The sequence below is a fragment of the Eublepharis macularius genome, chromosome 5 (genome assembly GCF_028583425.1).
Source record: "Eublepharis macularius isolate TG4126 chromosome 5, MPM_Emac_v1.0, whole genome shotgun sequence".
Lineage (NCBI taxonomy): Eukaryota > Metazoa > Chordata > Lepidosauria > Squamata > Eublepharidae > Eublepharis > Eublepharis macularius.
Window position 1 is genome coordinate 31,450,644 of NC_072794.1, and position 19,912 is coordinate 31,470,555.

General features: G+C 37.8%; 1 protein-coding gene across 1 annotated transcript; it reads right to left on the reverse strand.

The window, feature by feature from the left end:
- Positions 1 to 3,035: 3,035 nt before the first annotated feature.
- Positions 3,036 to 18,827, reverse strand: SHCBP1L (SHC binding and spindle associated 1 like). The gene is made up of 10 exons (XM_054980339.1): positions 18,597 to 18,827; positions 14,046 to 14,195; positions 13,222 to 13,436; positions 9,952 to 10,035; positions 9,421 to 9,639; positions 7,927 to 8,032; positions 6,092 to 6,245; positions 5,319 to 5,569; positions 3,496 to 3,618; positions 3,036 to 3,337 (listed from the first exon to the last, which is right to left on the reverse strand). Exons 1-10 carry the CDS (start codon positions 18,825 to 18,827, stop codon positions 3,101 to 3,103), a joined length of 1,770 nt encoding a protein of 589 aa, XP_054836314.1. The 3' UTR covers positions 3,036 to 3,100.
- Positions 18,828 to 19,912: the final 1,085 nt, after the last annotated feature.

A 19,912-nucleotide genomic window follows, 5' to 3' on the forward strand; every position in this document is an offset into this window, starting at 1 on the left:
GATCTATCGTTGGTACATGACACCAAAGAAGATTGCGCTAGGGAATTTGAACACTTCTAATAAATGCTGGAAATGCAGGAAGCATGAGGGCTCCCTCTATCATATGTGGTGGTCGTGTGAGGTAGCTAGGCAGTACTGGGGGGAAATAATAAGAGAAATGAGTGAAATTTTGCAATTTCAAGTAAATAAGAACCCAGAACTCCTGCTACTAAACTTGGGAATGGAGGGAATTCCAGCCCATCATAGGACGTTGATATTTTACATGACGGTAGCAGCTAGAATTTTGTATGCGCAAAAATGGAAAGTACAAGAAGTGCCAACTATTGAAGATTGGATCTACAAATTGCTGTATATGGCAGAAATGGACAAGATGACAAGAAAACTGAGAAATCTGGACTCAGGGCAGTTTAACACAGACTGGGAGAAGCTGAAACAATATTTGGAGAAGAAATGGGAGGTGGGAGGAGAACTGTGGCAGTTTAAGAACTATTGAAGTACAATAAAATGTAGAGGGGGGTGACTTTACCGGGGGGGAGAAGAGGCAAACGTGAATCTCTAAGCAGTCAGGTTAATAGATTGATATATATAGAATAACAAATAGAATATTGATAGAAAATAACTAACCATAAGGGTTAACTATAAGGACTGATTAATTAATAATATTTTCTTTCTGGTAAGATTTGTATAATGTACCAAACTGAATATGTTTATTTGAAGATATATATGAGTCAAATTGATTGATTATATGATGATAGTTATATAGATTTACTATTGAAGGGGAATAGAAATATTAATGTAATTAAACATAACTAAAATAGAAAGAAGAAGATAGAAGGAGTAACATATAGAGTATAAGTCAAATTGTTTGATTTATATGAATGTATGATTTATATGGTTTATATGGTTTATGATCTATAGAAATATTTGAAATTGGAATTATGAAAAATGGGATAAATTGTCTATCCAATATGGAAATAAGGACTCATAGTTTGGGTACAGAGTATTAAAAATAGTTAAAGAAGTATTGCTTAGAATAAAGGGAGAATATACATCTGTTAGATAGAGGAATTTAAAAGGAGTAAGGGAGAAGGGACAAAGGGTTGGAAAACTGTTGGAAGTCAACAAAAAGGGGGGGAAAGGGAGGGGGTTAGAAATTGGAAAATGGGAGAATTGATTGTAATGTGAAAATAATTGATCCTAACCCAATAAAAAAATTTTCAAAAAAAAAAAGAATTACTGCTGTTGGGAGTCACCTGAACTGAGGAGAGAGGGTGGTCCCACACACTCCAAAGGAAGAGGAAGAAGATTCAACTTCCTGCCTCCCCGGTTAGATGGTGGAAACAACCCAAGATGTCTTCCTAACCTCAGAGGAGAAGGCCCTTCTCCGTAAGTGTCCAAAGGTCCATTTTCTTTGGCATTAAATGACAGCAATGACATAGACATTGCTCAACTACTAATATTATCAGGGGGACAGATTCCAACTTCAGAATTACAGAAGAGTTGTGTGCACTGCAGACTTTGAAAGGCGCTACAACTGCAGAAAACATATTCTTAAAGGTGTGTGAAACAGTAGAAAATCTTGGTCTGAGTTGAGATAAATTGAAAAGCATCACAACTGATGGTGCAAGAAATATGGTGGGAAGTAAAACTGGTCTAGTTGCAAGACTAAATGAAGATATACTGAAATTAAACGGTACACTTCCCATGCAATTTCACTGCGTCATCCATCAGCAAGCCTCATGTAGGAAGCTTCAGTGAGAAAATGTGATGTGTATTATTGTATCCAGCATTAATTACATCAAACATGGCCTTACTCATCATCAGTTTCAAAATTTTCTCTCAAATAAATACCGACTATGGAGATATATTGTACCATGCAAAAGTCAGGTGGCTTAGAAGAGGCCAAGTCCTCAAATGTTATTTCAGGTGTTTGTCATGAAGTTGATGTCTTTCTCAAGGAGAAAGGAAAAGGTCTATTCTGAATGTTATGTGATCCTCTCTTGTGTCCTGGATGAAAATGGGGGAAAGGGTTCAAGTAGAAGCTCCTTGGTAAAGAAGCAGAACAACAGCTGAACAACAACAACTACCATCCAGTAGTAGGGACCTGTAAGAGCAAAACTAAGTAACTAGTAACTAAACCATAGCTACCTCTTGAATTATGGATAGTCTTACGGGCACACTGCCAAAGTACCAGTTAGACTATTCATACTATGCAGTAAATGAAAAATTTGTCTGCTATGGAGGTTAGGGTCTCCCTGAAGGACAGCTCACATACTACTTTAGGCTTCTCACTCTAAAAAAAAGCCTGCTGTATGCAGCCTATGTACAAGGATGCTCTGAGCACATCTGATTTAATGGAACTGACTCTGTGACAAGTAGCTGCATGAGCTGATTTCTCATACCTTTGGGGATATGGTATATCACATATTACAGTTTTTGACAATGAACCCATCTAGCCTTGCTTTTGGTGACATCCAAACCAAGCAATCGTAGCATGCTCTATACAGGGCTATCTGTGAAGTCTTCAGACTTCAGCTGGTACAAAAAACACAGCAGCAAGAGCATTTATTGATACTTTTAGTAGTGATACCAACTAAAGCCAGTTCTGTATCAGATACCTACTTGTTTCTGGGTCAGTGTGCTGGTGCTGTCCTTTAAAAGCACAAAACAGGATCAAAGAGAATTTTTTTTTTAAAGTATAGCATGTAAGAAAAATTATTAACACATAAGACTCTAGATATATCCTACTTTTGATTCTTCATCAGATTCCTAAAAAAATTCCAGGCAAAGCGTATCCCAGCAAGTGGGGCAACAGGCTGGAAAATCTGTAAGATGCAAGACAGACCACTCCCTTTTGTACTGACCTCAATCATTATTGTCCTCAAAGAAACTGACTCAAATAATTCTGAAGCAGAGGAAAGTAATCCCAGCGGTAAATCACCAAAAATGGTCTGTACATTCCAACATGCAAAAGATACCAGTTAGATAACAATCAAAATCTGTAAACTATGATCTGTTGTCATTACTCACTTTAATTAAGAGAACAAATATTTTGTTAGCTTCACAGCAAGAAACAGCTGAAACTGCAAAGCCTACTGGCTCAATTAACTATGCTTATGTCTTTAGTGGTCTCTTCTAGGACATTTTGCTGTATTTCAAGACTCAATTCCTGCATTAGTTTGGAAACATAATCTTCTCCATCTCCTCCGGCAGCACATTCCACTGTTCCTTCCACTGTAGCACACAGCTGTTCAGAAGGCTTAATAATGGTCACTGCATAGCCATTGTTATTGTAAATATGATTGTTCTTCAGCCTTAGTATGGGAGCAGGAAGGACCTGTTAAATCAAAATGTTTTCATAAAATCTTTGATTTTTTCACTTACATAAATTATCTAATTAAACCCTCTAAAAAAACCCTCTTCCTAGCCTCGCTTCCATAAAGCAATTTACGTAAATTTCACAATATAGCCATCTGTTATCTACAATGCTTTTACCTTAATGTTTATTCCACCAAAACTACCACGTGAACTATCACTGGTTCTGAAGGTACTGCAGTGGTGAATTTTGTTACCCTCCAAAGTAGCTTTGCTTCCAGGATACAATTCAACTCCAGCTCCCTAGGTACAAAGATAAAATATAGTTTTATCATGACTAACATGAATAGTACTTTACATAATAGTGCAGCTTGTTTACGAATGCAGGACTGCTACAAAATATTTAGAAACTGTAACCAACTTCTATAAGGACCGTGGGAAACGTGCAGAGGACAGTGTGCCACAGCCCCACTTTGCTTTGTGCTCAGAGCACCTGCAGCCTTTTTGCCACAACTACCACATAGACTGAGGAGAAATTAGTATACTTCAGAAATCAGATTTAGCCCATAGGCTTCCGGTTTCCTAACTAACAGAGGATTATTCTATCTTTGCTATCGTTTTTTTTTTAAATTTTTAAAGGAGTTCATAAGACCAAGTTTATACAAGCAGCAGCAGGTTGTGAATTTTTCACAGGACTTAAAGCTGCAAGAGAGATGGCTGGTGATGTATTTGAATATTCTTCAATATCAAAACCCAGAACTATTAACACAAAGAAAAAGAGCGTTTGTGAGTAAGAGCTAGACTGTATCTTTCACCCTGGTATTCAAGCTTTCTATACAGTATTACTCACGTTTTTAAATACCTAAAACTTAACAGAAAATGCATCAGGCACATAGGGGAGTTGCACTAAAGAACAGACCTGGTCTCTCACGGCCACCCACCTCTCTACAGCAAATGGCATCATGCTCAGTAGGGCCTCTGATTCAGATCTTAATGTTTGTATTGTTTAAGGGAAAGGGCCAGTTGGATTTAAACAGCAGCACTGGCCCTCTGAATTGAGGCAGCTCTTTTAAAACTGGTGGAATAGATCTTTGAGTAGATTTAGCAGTTGGCAGCTCTTACCAATGTTACAGAAGAAAAATGAAGAACTAACATTTATTTTACAAAACTGTCACTTGTCATTCTTGATGGAAACCATGGAGGTAAAAAAATATGGTTGTCCAGAGAGAACAAGTAAACTGAGAATCTAGTTCCAAGCAGTGCTTTTTAAAATCACGATTTAGCATAAACAAAAAATGAGAAGGCCCCAAACCACATGTACACCACTTAATATGAAGGGAATGGTAGATGGCAAGATGGTCGGCCTACTCAACATGTACACAACCTTGGCTAGGAAAAGAACGATAGTTCAGCCTTTCTTAACCATCTTCCTTCACCTTGGGAGGAAGCTTTGCCTCGCATTCTGAAAATACAGAATCTAGGCAACATGCAAAGAAAGGAATCAACCATCATTGCTAGCTTAGCAAAAATGTATGCAGTGGAATAGAGCATTCTTCTATAAAAAATTTATGTGTGCTTTTTAACAGCTATTGCTCTTCTAGCTTGACATTTGTGCATGTTCTATAACCAATGTGTAGCTTTCCAATGTTGTTTGTGTTCCAATTAAACCAGGTCAGTATTTGTACAAAGATTGTTGTGGCTGTTTAAGCACTTCACATTTTCATACATAGAGGTTAGATCCATGTCAGCTCAGAGAAGTGCTTTTCAATTATGAAACTGACCACTTAGTGAAGCAAGAGCTGTTCAGAAAAAAGGTGCAAAACAGAGCTTTTTGAGGGGGCTTTTGGTTAATTTACTTTATTGAATTTTTTGCTCACATTTATGCTTTCAGGTTTAGCATACAAGTTACTTTTATTGGTTAACTTATCTAGCAACTACTTTGTAGTATTTGTACCCTTTTCCACATAAATACTGTATCATGTATTAAGCCTGGAACAAAGTACCTGAGCTCCAGTAATCTCACTGTTTATAACTGTCAGAGAAGCTCCAGCGAGTACACAGACTCCAGTTCCTTCACATTTCAGTATACAGCTCTCCAGCACTGTGTGTCCAGATTCAACTACTATAATACCATCAACAATTCCTTGCTGTATCAAAGTAATATTCATTAATTTTATATTTTGGGCTTTGGAGACTACAAAATTCTCATGGAAAGAGTTTGAAACAATCATTATTTCCTCTGGTTTTCCAACTCCTAAACAAAATGAGGAAAAGCCCTCATTAAAACTGGCTAAATATATTAATACACATAAAAGGAAGGGAGAGACAAGAAGAGGGAACAGAAAATGAAATAAAGAACAAAATGTATAGACAAATGGCTAAGTAACTTTGTTAGGGATTGACCATGAGGTTTTGAAGCATCCCAAAATAGAGTTAACGTTTAGAAGAATGTCTTAAAAGAGATATTTTGGTTGATGTTCTAATAAGAATGTAGACAGGTGCCATACAGATAATCTATACTATTTCAATCTATTCTAATCCTCAATTCATCTTCTGTCCCCATCAGACTACCAAACCCATAGCTTACTCCCAAGTCTTGGCCCTACTCCTCCAAGGGAAAGCAGCCAGTCTGTTGATATCCTTTAAACTCTGAAAATGTGAGACAGCCTTGTTGTGATCAGTCTTTATTTTATCAAATATATCCTTTATTAAAAATTACAGAAGCTGTTTCTAACTAGGTAACTGTATACACAAAGAAACAAAGTATAACAACAACCTTTAATGGTAATATCTTCAGTTAGCATTGAAAGATTTGCTGCTTTATATTCTCCTGGGAAAATAAGCACAGTATCTCCACTGTAACAGTTGTCCAAAGCCACGTTTAAGTTTTCTTCAACAGTATCATGTGTGTCAATGGATAATTCTTTAACCTGGGCATGAGAAAGGCACAATACAATAAACTGAGGAATTATTAAACCTTCAATTAATAATTAATTGATTTGTATTTCTATAGAAAAGGTTGCTCACTGATCTTTGACTAACAGAATATCAGCAAATCTGTATAATTCAGCATTCTTGAATAGTGTTTGTTACTTTGTTGAAGACTTCATTCAAGACATTTTTATACTGTCTTTCCACTACAACAGCAGGCAGCTATTCTAGGCAGCATACAAATGCATTAGTAGTATGGTCAAGATTTCCAAGCCTAGAACTCATGATAATCATGTAACATCAGTCACATGACAAGAAGAAGAGCTAAAGTTATGTTGGCCATTCAGAGCAACTAGTTGGCTACTGTGTGAAACAATGCTAGACTAGGACAAACCACTGGTCTGATCCAGCAGGGTATCTCTTGTGTTTAAAACACAAACAACATTTCTTCATTCTATGCGATACGTAACACAGTAGATAAAAGACATTAACTGACTTTAAGCAAACCACTCTCTCTTGTCCCCTCACACTGACAATTCTCATCTATTTTACAAGACTTAAACACAACTGTATTTGAAAGAGCTATACAAATGCTAAGTATTAATAGCTGTATAAAAAATAGTGTTTTTCCAATCAGGCAAAAGTGGATGATGTTTGCTGAATTGCACTTCTTGCTGAAGTCCCCCACTCTTTAGACACATCTTCTGTTGCTTCCAAGAGTCTCCTAATCCCCAGAGTCAGATTTTGAGGGGGTCATAAAGAGCAACACTCAGAAGGGAAAGCTAGCAAAGCTTCCTTCTGTAATCTGTCTCTATTAGCAAAAGAGTTAACTGCATCTATTACTAATGTTCTAGCCAAAGAAATAATTGATTTAAATGATAAGAAATTAAAATCATTAGGGAACATAAAAAGGGATTCAACAATGAAACAAACCATAAAGAGATTTTAGAATCTCTTAATATCTTTCAAGGAAACTGCTTGTAGTTAAAAAGCAGCACCATCTAAAATAAGTCCAAGCTAATTTCCGTAAAAATGGAAGCGACGGGCATCTAAATTTTTCTGGGGTCCAAAGTCTGAGAGGTTATTGGGGTGGGTTTTTTAGAGGGGGAGGGGTTTATAATGTATTTTCACTTTTGTGTGCGTGCAGCTTTCTTTCATGAACCTTCCAAGCCTTGCATGTTGTTCTCGGTGTACAGCATATACTTATTTTTTCTGATATTAAACAAGGCTGTTCTTTGAATTTATGTCTAGTTTTAGCATTTCAAAAAAGAAAACTCATAGGAAATTTGGAAACACTCAGTGATATACTATTAAGTATATGGGGTGGCTTCAAATAATTATTTTTAAAAATCAGGTAACCTGTTAAAACCAGGACCAAGATGAGAAACATTATGAAGTGATACCTCATCCAATAAAACAGTAATATTGAAACACCAGTCATCCTCTTATTAAATCATGTAGCCACCTGTGAAGGTAGACAAACAAAGCAAGTTGATATTAAAGTCCCTACTATGAACCTAGGTGATGTTATTCTAACCCTTCCAGCTACACAGCTACCAGAAGTAGACAACAGCTAAGGCTACACTGCAGCAAGGAAAGAGAGCCCCGTAGCTTGTAGCCTGAAAAAGGCAGAAAACAGTTCTAGTTGTGTGGTAGAAGACAAGATGAAACATTTCATACCATTTCTGATGTTGAAGTTTTTGCAACCATGTAAGTTACAGTTTTCCCATCACCTCTGCGTCCTTTCCTACGTCTCAATATCCTTGGGGTCAGAGGTCCATGAGCCCTGAAATTTAAAAGGAATTCTGAACTACAACTAGTGTTAGGCAAAGTATTCTGTAGATGTATGTAAAGCAGACTGACTTCAAGTACATTTAATACTGCATCTGTTTCAGATTTAAACAGATACAGACATTTAAGCCTAAACAATATCGCTATACACAGCAAACATACCAGAAATGTCTGGCAGTGTGTAAAGCCTTCAAACTGAAAAGAGAACAAAGATGAAGTATTCAGCAATTTGGTTTTTTTTTTGCCAGACAACTTCATTTGCAACTGAAACAATACACTATAGCCCCTAGAAATGTGGCATGATTCTACACTTACAACTTGTTTCTCTGGAAGAAAAAAGATTTGAATTTCAGCTACTTAATCAATATTAAAAACATAGTCAGCTTTAAAGTTGACTAGAGGGTCCTGGACTCAAGCTGCCCAAGTGGATTGTCACAAACTAAAATTCTGAAAGTGGTATGTTCCATGTAACCTTCCTTCCTCCAGTAATTTCCACATGCTTTTGTTTTGGAAATACTGTATCTGCACTTCAACTATGGCTAGAAATATGGAATCAAAATCTAACTTGTGTTATAAATAATTAACATCACTGAACAGATTTCAGTGCATTTTTATACCACAGGAGTCTACAGAATTAGTGTGGAATTTTGCGTTTTAATATGTATGGTGTTTATATGGAGTTTTATTTACCAGTGTGGCTCATCCACAGATTACTTATGAAAACCTAAACAGCAAGTAGGGCACATTTCTAGTAGCAGTTAAAGTTACCTATTTGTGACAAAGGTATTTCCTACCCCTGCTGTCTTAGATCTTTCAACTGGAGAGGCCAGGGACAGTAAGAATGGAAATAATTTATTTTCCTCACAGCAAGAGCTGTGGGCCCCTCTCCTTCAAAACCCTGCAAACAGTGAAATGGACTTACTATGAAAATAATCTTAACAAATAACTACTTTTACATAATATGGATCTCTGAACAAATTGTTGCACAAGTTGATCAGAAATATATTCATGTTGAACTCTACCAGTTTCAGTGGAATTTGCTATCTGATTAGTTAGCCTAGAATTACCACTTCTGTTCTTCACACTGAATAGAAGATAAAAACAGTGTGACTAGAAAGGATCAATCAAACATTTACAATGGAAATGTCTTAGCGTTACAAAGGAGGGTAATAGGTTCATAAGGAATCACATCTAGTAGAGATAAACAGATATGGAAAAACTAATAATCAAACCCAGCGGTCTGATTCAGTGATAACAAATATCAGAGTAAATATGTATTTGCTGATGTTAAACCAGAAACACTGCACAGAAAATACATGAGTTTAGGACTCTTGGGGGTGGAGGTAGAGTGTGTTCAGGCAGTAATATGTCAAATGAAATTACCTCAGGCGTAAATCTTCCCATATTTTCAATAATCCACATTGCATTATTAGTGCATAGTATTTTTTCCAACATTCAACAGCTTCTTCTGCCGTGGGCTCTTCCTTAACATTAGTTTGGTAATGAATCAATTCCAAAAGCATGCTCTTATACTTTTCCAGATTTCTTCTAAAACGGTGAGCAATCGGAGCAGGGATAATTCCATTCTGAATGTCACACCAACTAAAAAGAATTAAAGTTACAACTTTTTTCTTTTGTAGTTTTATATAGGAAAACTATTGTCTAGTTCTCAGGTGCCAATGAGCTGGTAAACAAGTGTCACATTATCATCATGACAGAATGCTCCTGATATGAGGAGGATTCTAATTTTCTATATTCAGGAATAAAGTACGGTGTGGGTGTGTGCGTGCCTGCATACGCATCAGGATGAAACATTGCAACACTGAGCCCCTCAGGGCTAAAGTTGGAGCATCCAGCCATGTTTGCTACTTTATTTTGGTATTTGTGAGAATGAGGGCTAAGAATTACACTCACATTTTGATTCTCTCTTCTATCAGTGCAGTATATGTTTCATTGTTTTCATCGTCCCAGTCTCTCCAAAGGAAGTCATAGAAAAACCTAAATAAAACTCATACTGGCATTACAAAAACATTGCTATTTTATAGTACTTAAATATATGCTAGAAGAAAATTCAAAGGACTGTCTCTGCCAGATGGCTTACAGTGTAATAAAAATATTATTTATAAGGCAAAAGAACAAAAAGAAAAAAGCAGTATCAAACTTAAAAGTGCAATTCTGTTAACGTTATCACCATTAGGGATGTGTACTTTTAAAAATTGCTATTTTTCATATTCTGGTATCAGGAAGGCCATAAATATCTGTATATCTGGGTCCGAAAATACTGGTTTAGTATTCAGATGCACAGTGATTAAGTTATTGGACTATGAATCAGCACTCTGGTTTGAATCTCACTACTGCCATGAGCTCAGTAGGCGGCCTTGGGAAGGCAACTCTTCTCAGCCCCAGCTCTCCAGCTGTACTGTGGGGATAACAACAGATTTTGTTCACAGCTATGAGCGGGGTACAAATCTTCTAGAAGAACAGTATATAAGCACAGTTATTATTATATATTCAGTTCCAATATTCCCTATGGGAAATCTTTCCAGGTCGGGGGGGGGGCAGTTTTTCAAGTAAACTACACCAAAATTGCAGACCTCCAAAGTTCAAGAAGATTGGGTCAAGAAGTCCAATTCTATGGGGCCCTAACAAAGTGCCCCCAGCCACTCTCCATTGTTCTTATGCTTTCTCCAGGGCAAAGAAGCCAATGCCAAAGCAACCACTGACTCTCCCAAAAAGAACTAACAAAGCCCAACAGAACCATGAAAACCCAGAAGAACAAATCTGGAAGCAGAAGGCATGCACTCCTGAAACTGAAGCCACTTGCAGTAGCTTTGTTCCCTTGGCTTTTAGATGTTCTCTTTCCTGTGCAAAAGCAGGGATGGGGGGGGGAGTTGAGAGGGGTGACTTATGTGAATGAAGCACGGTAGGGAGAGCTCAACCATCTGCTCAATCATGAAGATTCTCTCATAGACCATGATAGGATTTTAACTGGGAATACCAATACTAGTCTATCAAGAACCCCAAATTTGATTGGGATCCCCAAATATACTTGAACACTACTACTAAGGTATTTTTCAGGTATATTTTTGGACCAGACATACCAAATTGCATACCCCTAGCTACAGTACTCATGTACAAGAGTCAGTATATTTATGCACCAACTGTCCTTTGGTGTCAGCGTTTAAACTTGACACATCACTGTCTACTTACTAAAAAAATCTTTATTAGAAAATATTCTTCTTCCCATCTTTTATTAACCAAGTAATCTCTTTGCTGATCATAAGCTTTTATGTGCAGGACTGCATCAGCAAAAATGGTTTTTCTTCTTTTATGTCTAAACAGCCGATACTTTTGTTCTCTCTGACTTCCTTGCATGTCTTGCTTTAGTAAATTATATTCGTTCTGTCAAGTTATTCTGAAATATTATCAACAATTATTTTTCTTTAAGAATTTATCCACATTAATTGTTCTAAGCCAGTAAATAATGTTTGCAATTGTCTTCCCAATGGCGTTTCTGTACGTCTGGTTAATCGATCACTATAGCATATGGATACTGTGTGACAGGTAAAGTAGTAATGCCTGAAGAGATTTCAGAGACTGAAACCATATAGAGAAACTACAAAAACTTAAAATGAATCCAGAATTCATTGTAATGAAAGCACAATTTCTAACTGATCCAGGCCTTGTTTGTTTGATGGAATATCAATTATTCTCGTCTCCTCAACTTCTCAAAAGTAGGAACAGACAAAATTTGAATGAGATAGTTTACTTATTCAAAACAAAGAATACTTTGTTTTCACTAATCAGGTACAAGGTCTGCTGATAGTCTTCTGAAAACTGTATTTTAAATCAAGATAAGTGATATGACCTTCATGTCAAACCATATGATATATGTTAGGAACTTGCCGTTGCAAAGCAAGAAGCACCAAATTAATGGTAAGAATCAAAGCAAGCCCCCAGGGGAATAAATGTTTCTACGTCAGCTATGGCTCAACATGACAAGCTAGTAAGACAACACGGAACTGATAAAGCACTTCAGTCTTCAAGAATATAAAATTAAAACAATACTCACAACTTCTAGAGACCACAAGTGTGTAATAAGATAAAGCACTGCTGCCTAAAAGGCCACTAAGATGCAGCTAGCAATTCCTAGTCTTAAGACATTTTTGATATCTTCTATACAAAAAGATAGGCTGTGTAGTGAAATCACCAATAAAGAAAATCTATTGATCAAAGAAAGAAGAGATTTGGTTTCTAAATGATGTTTTATTAGTACCAAGATTCCAGAAGGCATGTTAAGAAGTGGTTCTTTGGGATATGCAGTAAATACTCAAATAGGTCAGTTAAATGGTATCATTAGGCTCATCATTCTCAACACATCTTTTAATGGTAAGATGGTATATCAGAAGCACTTAGCAAGGATAATCAAGAAGAAAGTTGTTGGTTTTGTGCTATTGAGAAGGCCGACTTTTTCATCTGTGGTGGACTTACCCTCAGGCTCAAAAATTTTGGGAAATGATTACTACTGTACTATCAATAGTGCAGGCATGATGATTCTTTGCCCTCTAGAGTTTTTCATTTATGTGGCTTCTTTACTGTGGGATAAGCTTATTTATTTACTTTATTTATAGCCCAGTTTTCTCACTGAGGTAATGACTATCAGCCTTGTTTTCACAAATTTGGAAACTTCCCCAGGCAAGAAGAATGGGTGCCAAAAATTAAGGATGTTTTCTTGTTATTTAAACTCATGGCTTTGCAAAGATACCAGAATGTTCCTAAGCTGGAAAAGGTTTGGAAAGGTATGAGCATTCAAATAGGCACTGTGTAAATATGGAATCTGATGTATTTATAGACCAGTCAGACAGTTCTTCTGTGAACATTATCTATGTTTGTTTATATTTAAAGTTGTATTTTAAAAAATTATCCTCTACTATATTTCTTTTATCTAATTGCTGAACGCTAATGAAAAACTGTTAGGATATGAATGGTTTGATCTGTTAATTGATGAACACCAGCAGGCTTGGTAGAATTTACGACAAACCAGTAAAAACTAATTTTGCTCAGCACTTAAATTTCATTTCTGCCACCTGCAATTTTTAAACCAACATTTAGGACTCATAACAACAGTAAATCTTCCCCTTTTGGAATATTATATGTAGAATATCAAGTTTGAGAAATCAGTACCTCGCAGTTTCCAAAGCCTTAGCTATATCAAACACTACAGTATCCTGCCCTTCAATAGGATATACTTCCAGCAGAGGTACACAATGATCCATTTCCTCCAGAACTTCATCAACTAATTGTCTTGGAATATTTGCAACATTAGAAGAAAATGGTTCAGCTACAGACACAGAAACTTTGAAGTTAGCAGAGGGATTCTGTGGCAGTTTGCAAGTAACCTAAAAAAAAAAACATTACAAAGTAGGGAAAAGATTAAGCATCATGTTTGTGACTATCTTCCCTTACTCTTTTGCCTTTAATGATATAAAACTAAATTTAGTTATACAATTACATGTTAAGTCATTAACTCTTCTAAACACCAAATAATTTCTTCTATACAGCCTGGAAAATACTGCTGATCATATGCAGGGAACATGAAGAGGGGAAGGTACAGTGAGTTGACAACAGATACAAAATGAAATTGATCTAAGTAAAAATGAACAAGAGAATAAGGAATCCAACTGACCTTAAATCAGGCATATTTTATTACCGCCCCCTTCAACCACTATTACTTACTGCTTGCTGCCCATATGCACTGACACACACACTTTAAGAGGGGAAAACTGTCAACATGTAATCGGGCTCAGCAAGTAAGTCAGGCTGAATCATAAGACAAGGCCTTCTCTGTATTAGCTGGAGAAGATGGCAACACCAAGTTCAGAACAAGGAACAAAAAAACAATGGAGTAGTGGAAAAAGTAGTATACACATTTTGCTGGTGCTTCTTCTGGTGGAGGGGGGTCTGTATAAAGTAACTTAAAATGAAGTAGTAAAGATGGATTTAGTTACCTCCACAAGCACACCAACATATGGTATGGGAATTTCTTCAGAATTGACAAAAAATAGATCTGGATTGGACTTCCAGACTCCAAGCCAGTTTTCTTTCATCTTCAACTTCTCCAAAAGGTATTTACTAATAGCTTCATTGGGATCTTCTGCCTTTTATATGATACAGGGTAAAATGTACATCACGTTTTAATTACTTCTCTTTTTCAACATTAAAAGTTTGGTTGTATAGTTTGGACTAAACATTATCTTGCAGTGTTAATCTGGACTACATCTGACCTTTTACACCACATCACAGTTGCTATGGAAAGCCAAATATATTAGAATATATTAGTGCCTCTGAGAAGCCAAATACAAACAAGAGAGAAGGAAAAAAAATAACATCCTGCAATGATTAAATGTGCGATAAGGATTAAAAAAACCTTTGAACTAGACTCTTTTTCTAAATAGGTCACCAGAATATTGGCCTAAGATTATTATTACCTAAACTGTACCTACCCTCAACTACTGAACTCTACCTTCCAAATCAGCTATTTGCCATAAAGGTCATTCTAGCCCATACAGAGTAATTATTTTTTAAACCGTGAACCCAAGTCAACAAAAAGTGTTGTGAAATAAAGGTGACAATGGATAGGTCCAGAGAAACTAGACGATTATTACAAAGCTACAGGGTCTCCATGAACAGCACCCCAGGATGACTATTATGTGAAAAGGCTGAGGCTACATGCATTCCTTTTGTACTGTCAGCAAAAAAGAACACTCACTGGTCAGTAAACATTCAACATTTGGTGGTTAAGCTGTTTCTAGGCAGATACAGAAAAAAATATTTTCCCAGTAACAAGCTAGAGCAAACTGGTTCTTTCTGATTAGCTTCTCTTCACATTCTTCCCCCACCATCTGTCTACATGACTGTCTCACTTGCATGAAATGGACTCTGACATTCAAAATGACTTCAACAAAACAATAAATATAAACATATTAGACACTTCACATATGTATCTAAAAATATAAACGTCCTATTGTCAACATTTATATTACTGCCAGCAAACCATAAATCAATAATCCATAATCACATTTAATCATAATGTAAGAAAGTTTTCACTTAACCAAATTTCTGAAAAGTTCCAGTAGTTAACTGAGGAGTTTACTCTGTTCAAAGTCACACACACAGTCTATGATGCTTGAGCAGCTCTGTAACCAATATTAATTATGTTTCCATTCATCTTCTTTCTTAGCAAATCTGGATTTTATAATATTACAGTAGATTAACTTTGATGGTTGAGGGTAAATCATGAAAGCTGTCAAGTCTTTTAACATGGTTGAGATTATCAATGCCTGTGATTGGCACTTAGTTGCAGAAGCCATCTTCCATGATACAGATGAAGGTTGCAAGATTTGCAAAACAATAGTTAATTCTTCAACCTGATTTTCCCTGGGACAGTTTTCCACACCTACATATGCAACATCTAAGGTGGGAGTCTACTCTCTGGATATACCCTTAACTGCTTTTAATACATACCCATCCCATTCAACATTTTATTTTGTTGCTTCCCTCATCTTAACATTTTATGCAGAGGAGTTAGCCGTGTTAGTCTGTGGTAGCAAAATCAAAAAGAGTCCAGTAGCACCTTTAAGACTAACCAATTTTATTGTAGCATCTGACGAAGAGAACTTGATTCTCGAAAGCTTATGCTACAATAAAATTGGTTAGTCTTAAAGGTGCTACTGGACTCTTTTTGATTTTGCTTAACATTTTAGAATTACATATACATATTAACTGCTACATAAAGTGGAACTCTCACAGTTCCATTTACAAAACAAAAAATATGTCAGAAATGCAATACTAAAGACACAACTGAGAACATTTCCAATAAATATTTCAGTGTGTGGTTTATAAAATTCCCTTTAAGAATGTACGAGTAAGTGCCTTGAACACTCTAAAGTACTATACAAATGTCAAGTATTATCAAGTCTGTGTTCCCATTTACCATGAGATTATTAAAACAAAAGCCACAGTATTGTGTACAAAAGTCCCTCACAATGTGGATAGCCAGAGACCATTGCTTCATAATCTTTGGGATAATAGTCACTTTTTACAGGAAATCAGTAAAAGCATTGATTCTGGAGCTACTGAACAGCAACTATATTTTCAACTTTCCTTTCCTGCATAGACAGACTTATTTTGTAAAATCTGTAGAAATTTCATTGTATTTCTGGGTTTCATACTGCCCAGATTTCCAAATCCACATCTGATAATTATTAGAATTCAAATCATACTGCTTGTTACCAGTGATTACACTGTGACTGCAATTTGTCCTTTTTGTGCCTATTCATTTTGTCTCACCAACTAAGTGGATGACTGAACTGTCTGTAACTTGTCAAGACAGTAATCTGTTACAGGAAGTACGTATGTTCAGAAAGAGTTCAGAAGTATTGCCCTTTTAAGAAATGTTGGTAGCTGATTTTGCTTTAAAGATGAGCGTCCCAATCAACCCACGGCGCGCTAAGGAATTCACTGCCGCCGGTTGCTATTAGCATGGGGAAAATATGCAGGCTACGAATACTGTTTGAGTGAACAGGTTAGTGTTATAAAATTTGTATGGGTACCCACTATGGAGCAGTCTATTCAGTTTGTTTTTGTCAAGGTGTATCTATTTTGTAGATGCAAGGACTACACAGTCGCGAACGTGGAGGACAAGACAACACAACGCACACGCTCCTGACGAGGCGAGGGACGAAATCTGTGCTTCAGCCGGCCCCAGATTGGGCGTGTCTAGATGTTCAACGACGCTAGGGTGGCCTAGCCCCCTCCTCTCTCCAACGCATTATTATTGTCACTCAATGGACTGTCACGTAGTTTATATGGATTGCAATTGTATATAGTTAGCCTGTATTACATACTGCATAATAGGGTTGCCTGTTTGTTATAACGGTGCTAAACCACTTAGCCTGTATGCTGTGAGGCGTCACCTATTGGTACTTGTGTTTGTATTCCCCTTTGAAGAATATGCTGTAAGGCGTTGCCTATTGTAAGTTTATGCTTTTTTAAAAAACTTTTGGAGCATTGAAAAGTAAGGCGTTGCCTATTGTAAGTTTATTTTGCTTACTTTAAAAATTTTTTGAAGCTTTGAAAGTTGTAGACTTTATTGATATTGGTTCAAGAGCTTGAGGTTCATTCCATGTGAGTTAATTTCATAAGCTTCGTTGTCTTGGAGCATTGCTCGTTTCAACCCCTCGCGGGATTCCCTCCCCCCCCCCTTTATTGTATCAGAAAGAGTACCAGCATAAGGTTTAGAAGTGGCACAAAAATACTATTGCAACTGTGTGGAAAGCATACTGTCCAAGGAAATGGGAAAGAGATTTAATTTATAAACAGATTTATAAACAGATGCTGATATCTCTCCTGAAAGCAAAACCTACATTCTAATAATAAATGTTATAGTGACAGGCTGCAGCAGCTCCGGAACAAACATGCCCTTCTTTATTACTTTAACAAAGAGGCAAAACCAGAGAGAGAGAAAAAAAGAAGGATCTTCAAGTTCAACTTTACCTACATAGAACAAGATCTGGGTCCAATAGATAGTTAAAGATCAAGTAAATTTCCAAGGTATGAGCTTTCAAAAGTTCCCTTTGTCAGATATCTAATGAAGGGAGCGTTGACTCTCAAAAGCTCATTATCTTGGACATATACTTGGGTTTTTAAGGTGCTATTGGACCTTAATCTTGCTCTTCAACTGCAGACCAACACAGCTACCCATCAGAAACTACAAACCTACAAGTTAAGTGAAATGTTATAAACCATGTGTCAGAATACTGAGTGGAAAAGGCCTGAATTATGCTTTAAATACTCCATGTTCAAGATGTTTTTGTTTTGTGAACGAACAGCAGAAGCTCACATTAGAGATGCCCCTCTTGGCACTACTTTGAAAGAGGTAATGCCATAAGGTGCCTTTATATCAAGGTCAGTATTGTTATCTGACAGGCAGAAGCTCTCCAAGATCTTTAACGTCACAGCTTCCATGATCTTTTAAAACTGGAAATGCCTGAGCCTGGGAACTTACTCTTCCAAAGCAAGAGGTCTACCGCTGAAACCATGACCCTCTCCACTCAAACTGGGGCCAAACTAGCAGCTCCAATTCCGTCCCCACCCTCTCCAGAGCTGTTCTGCAGGTGGGTTATTTCCAACATAGAGAGGTGAATGCGCAAAAGCAATTGGGGGGGGGGGGACAGGAATAGAAAGGCTACGACTCCGTTTCAGATGGGTAGTCGTGTTGGTCTACAGCAGGACAGGAGTCCAGTGGTACCTCAGAAACCAACTAAGTTTTCAGGATATGAGCTTTCGAGACTCAGAGCTCCCTTCTTCAGATGCAAGGAAGGTCGTTCGTGAACCCAGAATGTGGACCGCGGTTGAATTAACGGGGGGGGGGGCTGTCTGTGATAGGGAGAAGCGGCAACTCTTCTTCACACGACACCCGTCGCTTTTCTGAGGCAGGCGGCTTCGCCCCCGAGGCCACAGGGAAAAGAAGGCGCGCTCCCTCTTCCTCCAAAGCTCACCTTGTAGTCCTTCAGGATACCATCGCAGTACAGCTCCACCTTCTCCCTGCCGCTCAGCGATCCCAGATACGACGGGTACTGCAGCGGCAGGGGCTCGGCTTCTTCGTCCTGCCCCTCTCTCGGGCTCAGAGAAAGGAGGCGGCGGCTCCTGGAGCCATGAGGCGAATCTTCCGCGGCGCCCGGGGCCTCGCCAGCAGCTTCCTCAGCCTGAAGTCCTGAGCTCGACGCCATGGCCTCGAGAGCGCACGAGGCCCAACAGAAAACTTTACGCGCCCAATCGGAACTACTTTCACGGGAGGTAATCGCGCCTTTTGACAGGAGAAGACGGCGGAGGCGTTCGTCTCACGCGACCGCGTTCGCCTTCAAAATCTTTTCATTTGTAATATGTCTTCTTCCGCAGCCAGTATAAATAGCTCTGACTTCTGTAGAAAGTACTACCGAACAAAGATAATGATGGATTTATGTCACAGGAAAACGCGCTGCGTATAACTAGTTTGTATTGGTCGTCGTATAGCCCGTGTAAAGTGTACATATAATGTTTGTACACATGCACTGAATGTATGTGAGTACAATCCCTGTTAAGTGTATATCAGCCCTACCATGGCGATAGATCAAAATGGGTAGTCCTGTTAGTCTGTCTGTAGCAGTAAAAAAGACCAAGAGTCTAGTAAAATCAAAAAGAGTCCAGTAGCACCTTTAAGACTAACCAATTTTATTGTAGCATAAGCTTTCGAGAATCACAGTTCTCTTCGTCAGATGCATGGAGAGCAAAAAGAAACTGGTCAGATATAGAGGAGGAGAGGGGAGGGCGGAGTAGATGCAAACAGCTCCTTCTGATATGGAGATGCAAACAGCTCATTCTGATATGGAGATCAGTTTGCTTCTGTTGAGGAAATCAGTTACCTTTGATAATGAGATAACCATTCATAGTCCCTGTTCAGTCCCAGCTTGACAGTCAAATTTACATATGAATTCCAATTCAGCAGCTTCCCATTGGATTTTGTTTTTGAAAGGTTTCTGTTGAACTACAGTGACCTCTAAGTCTTTGATGGAATGTCCTGGTAGATTGAAGTGTTCTCCCACTGGTTTCTGGACGTTTCCATTTCTAATGGCAGATTTGTGTCCATTTATTCTTTTGCGTAGAGGTTGGCTCATTTGTCCAATGTACAGAGCAGAAGGACATTGTTGGCACATGAGGGCATATATCAGATTGGAGGATGAGCAGCTGTAAGAGCCAGAGACAGTGTAGTTGATGCCATTGGGTCCTGTAATTGTATTCCCTGGGTAGATATAGGGGCAGAGCTCGCATCTGGGTT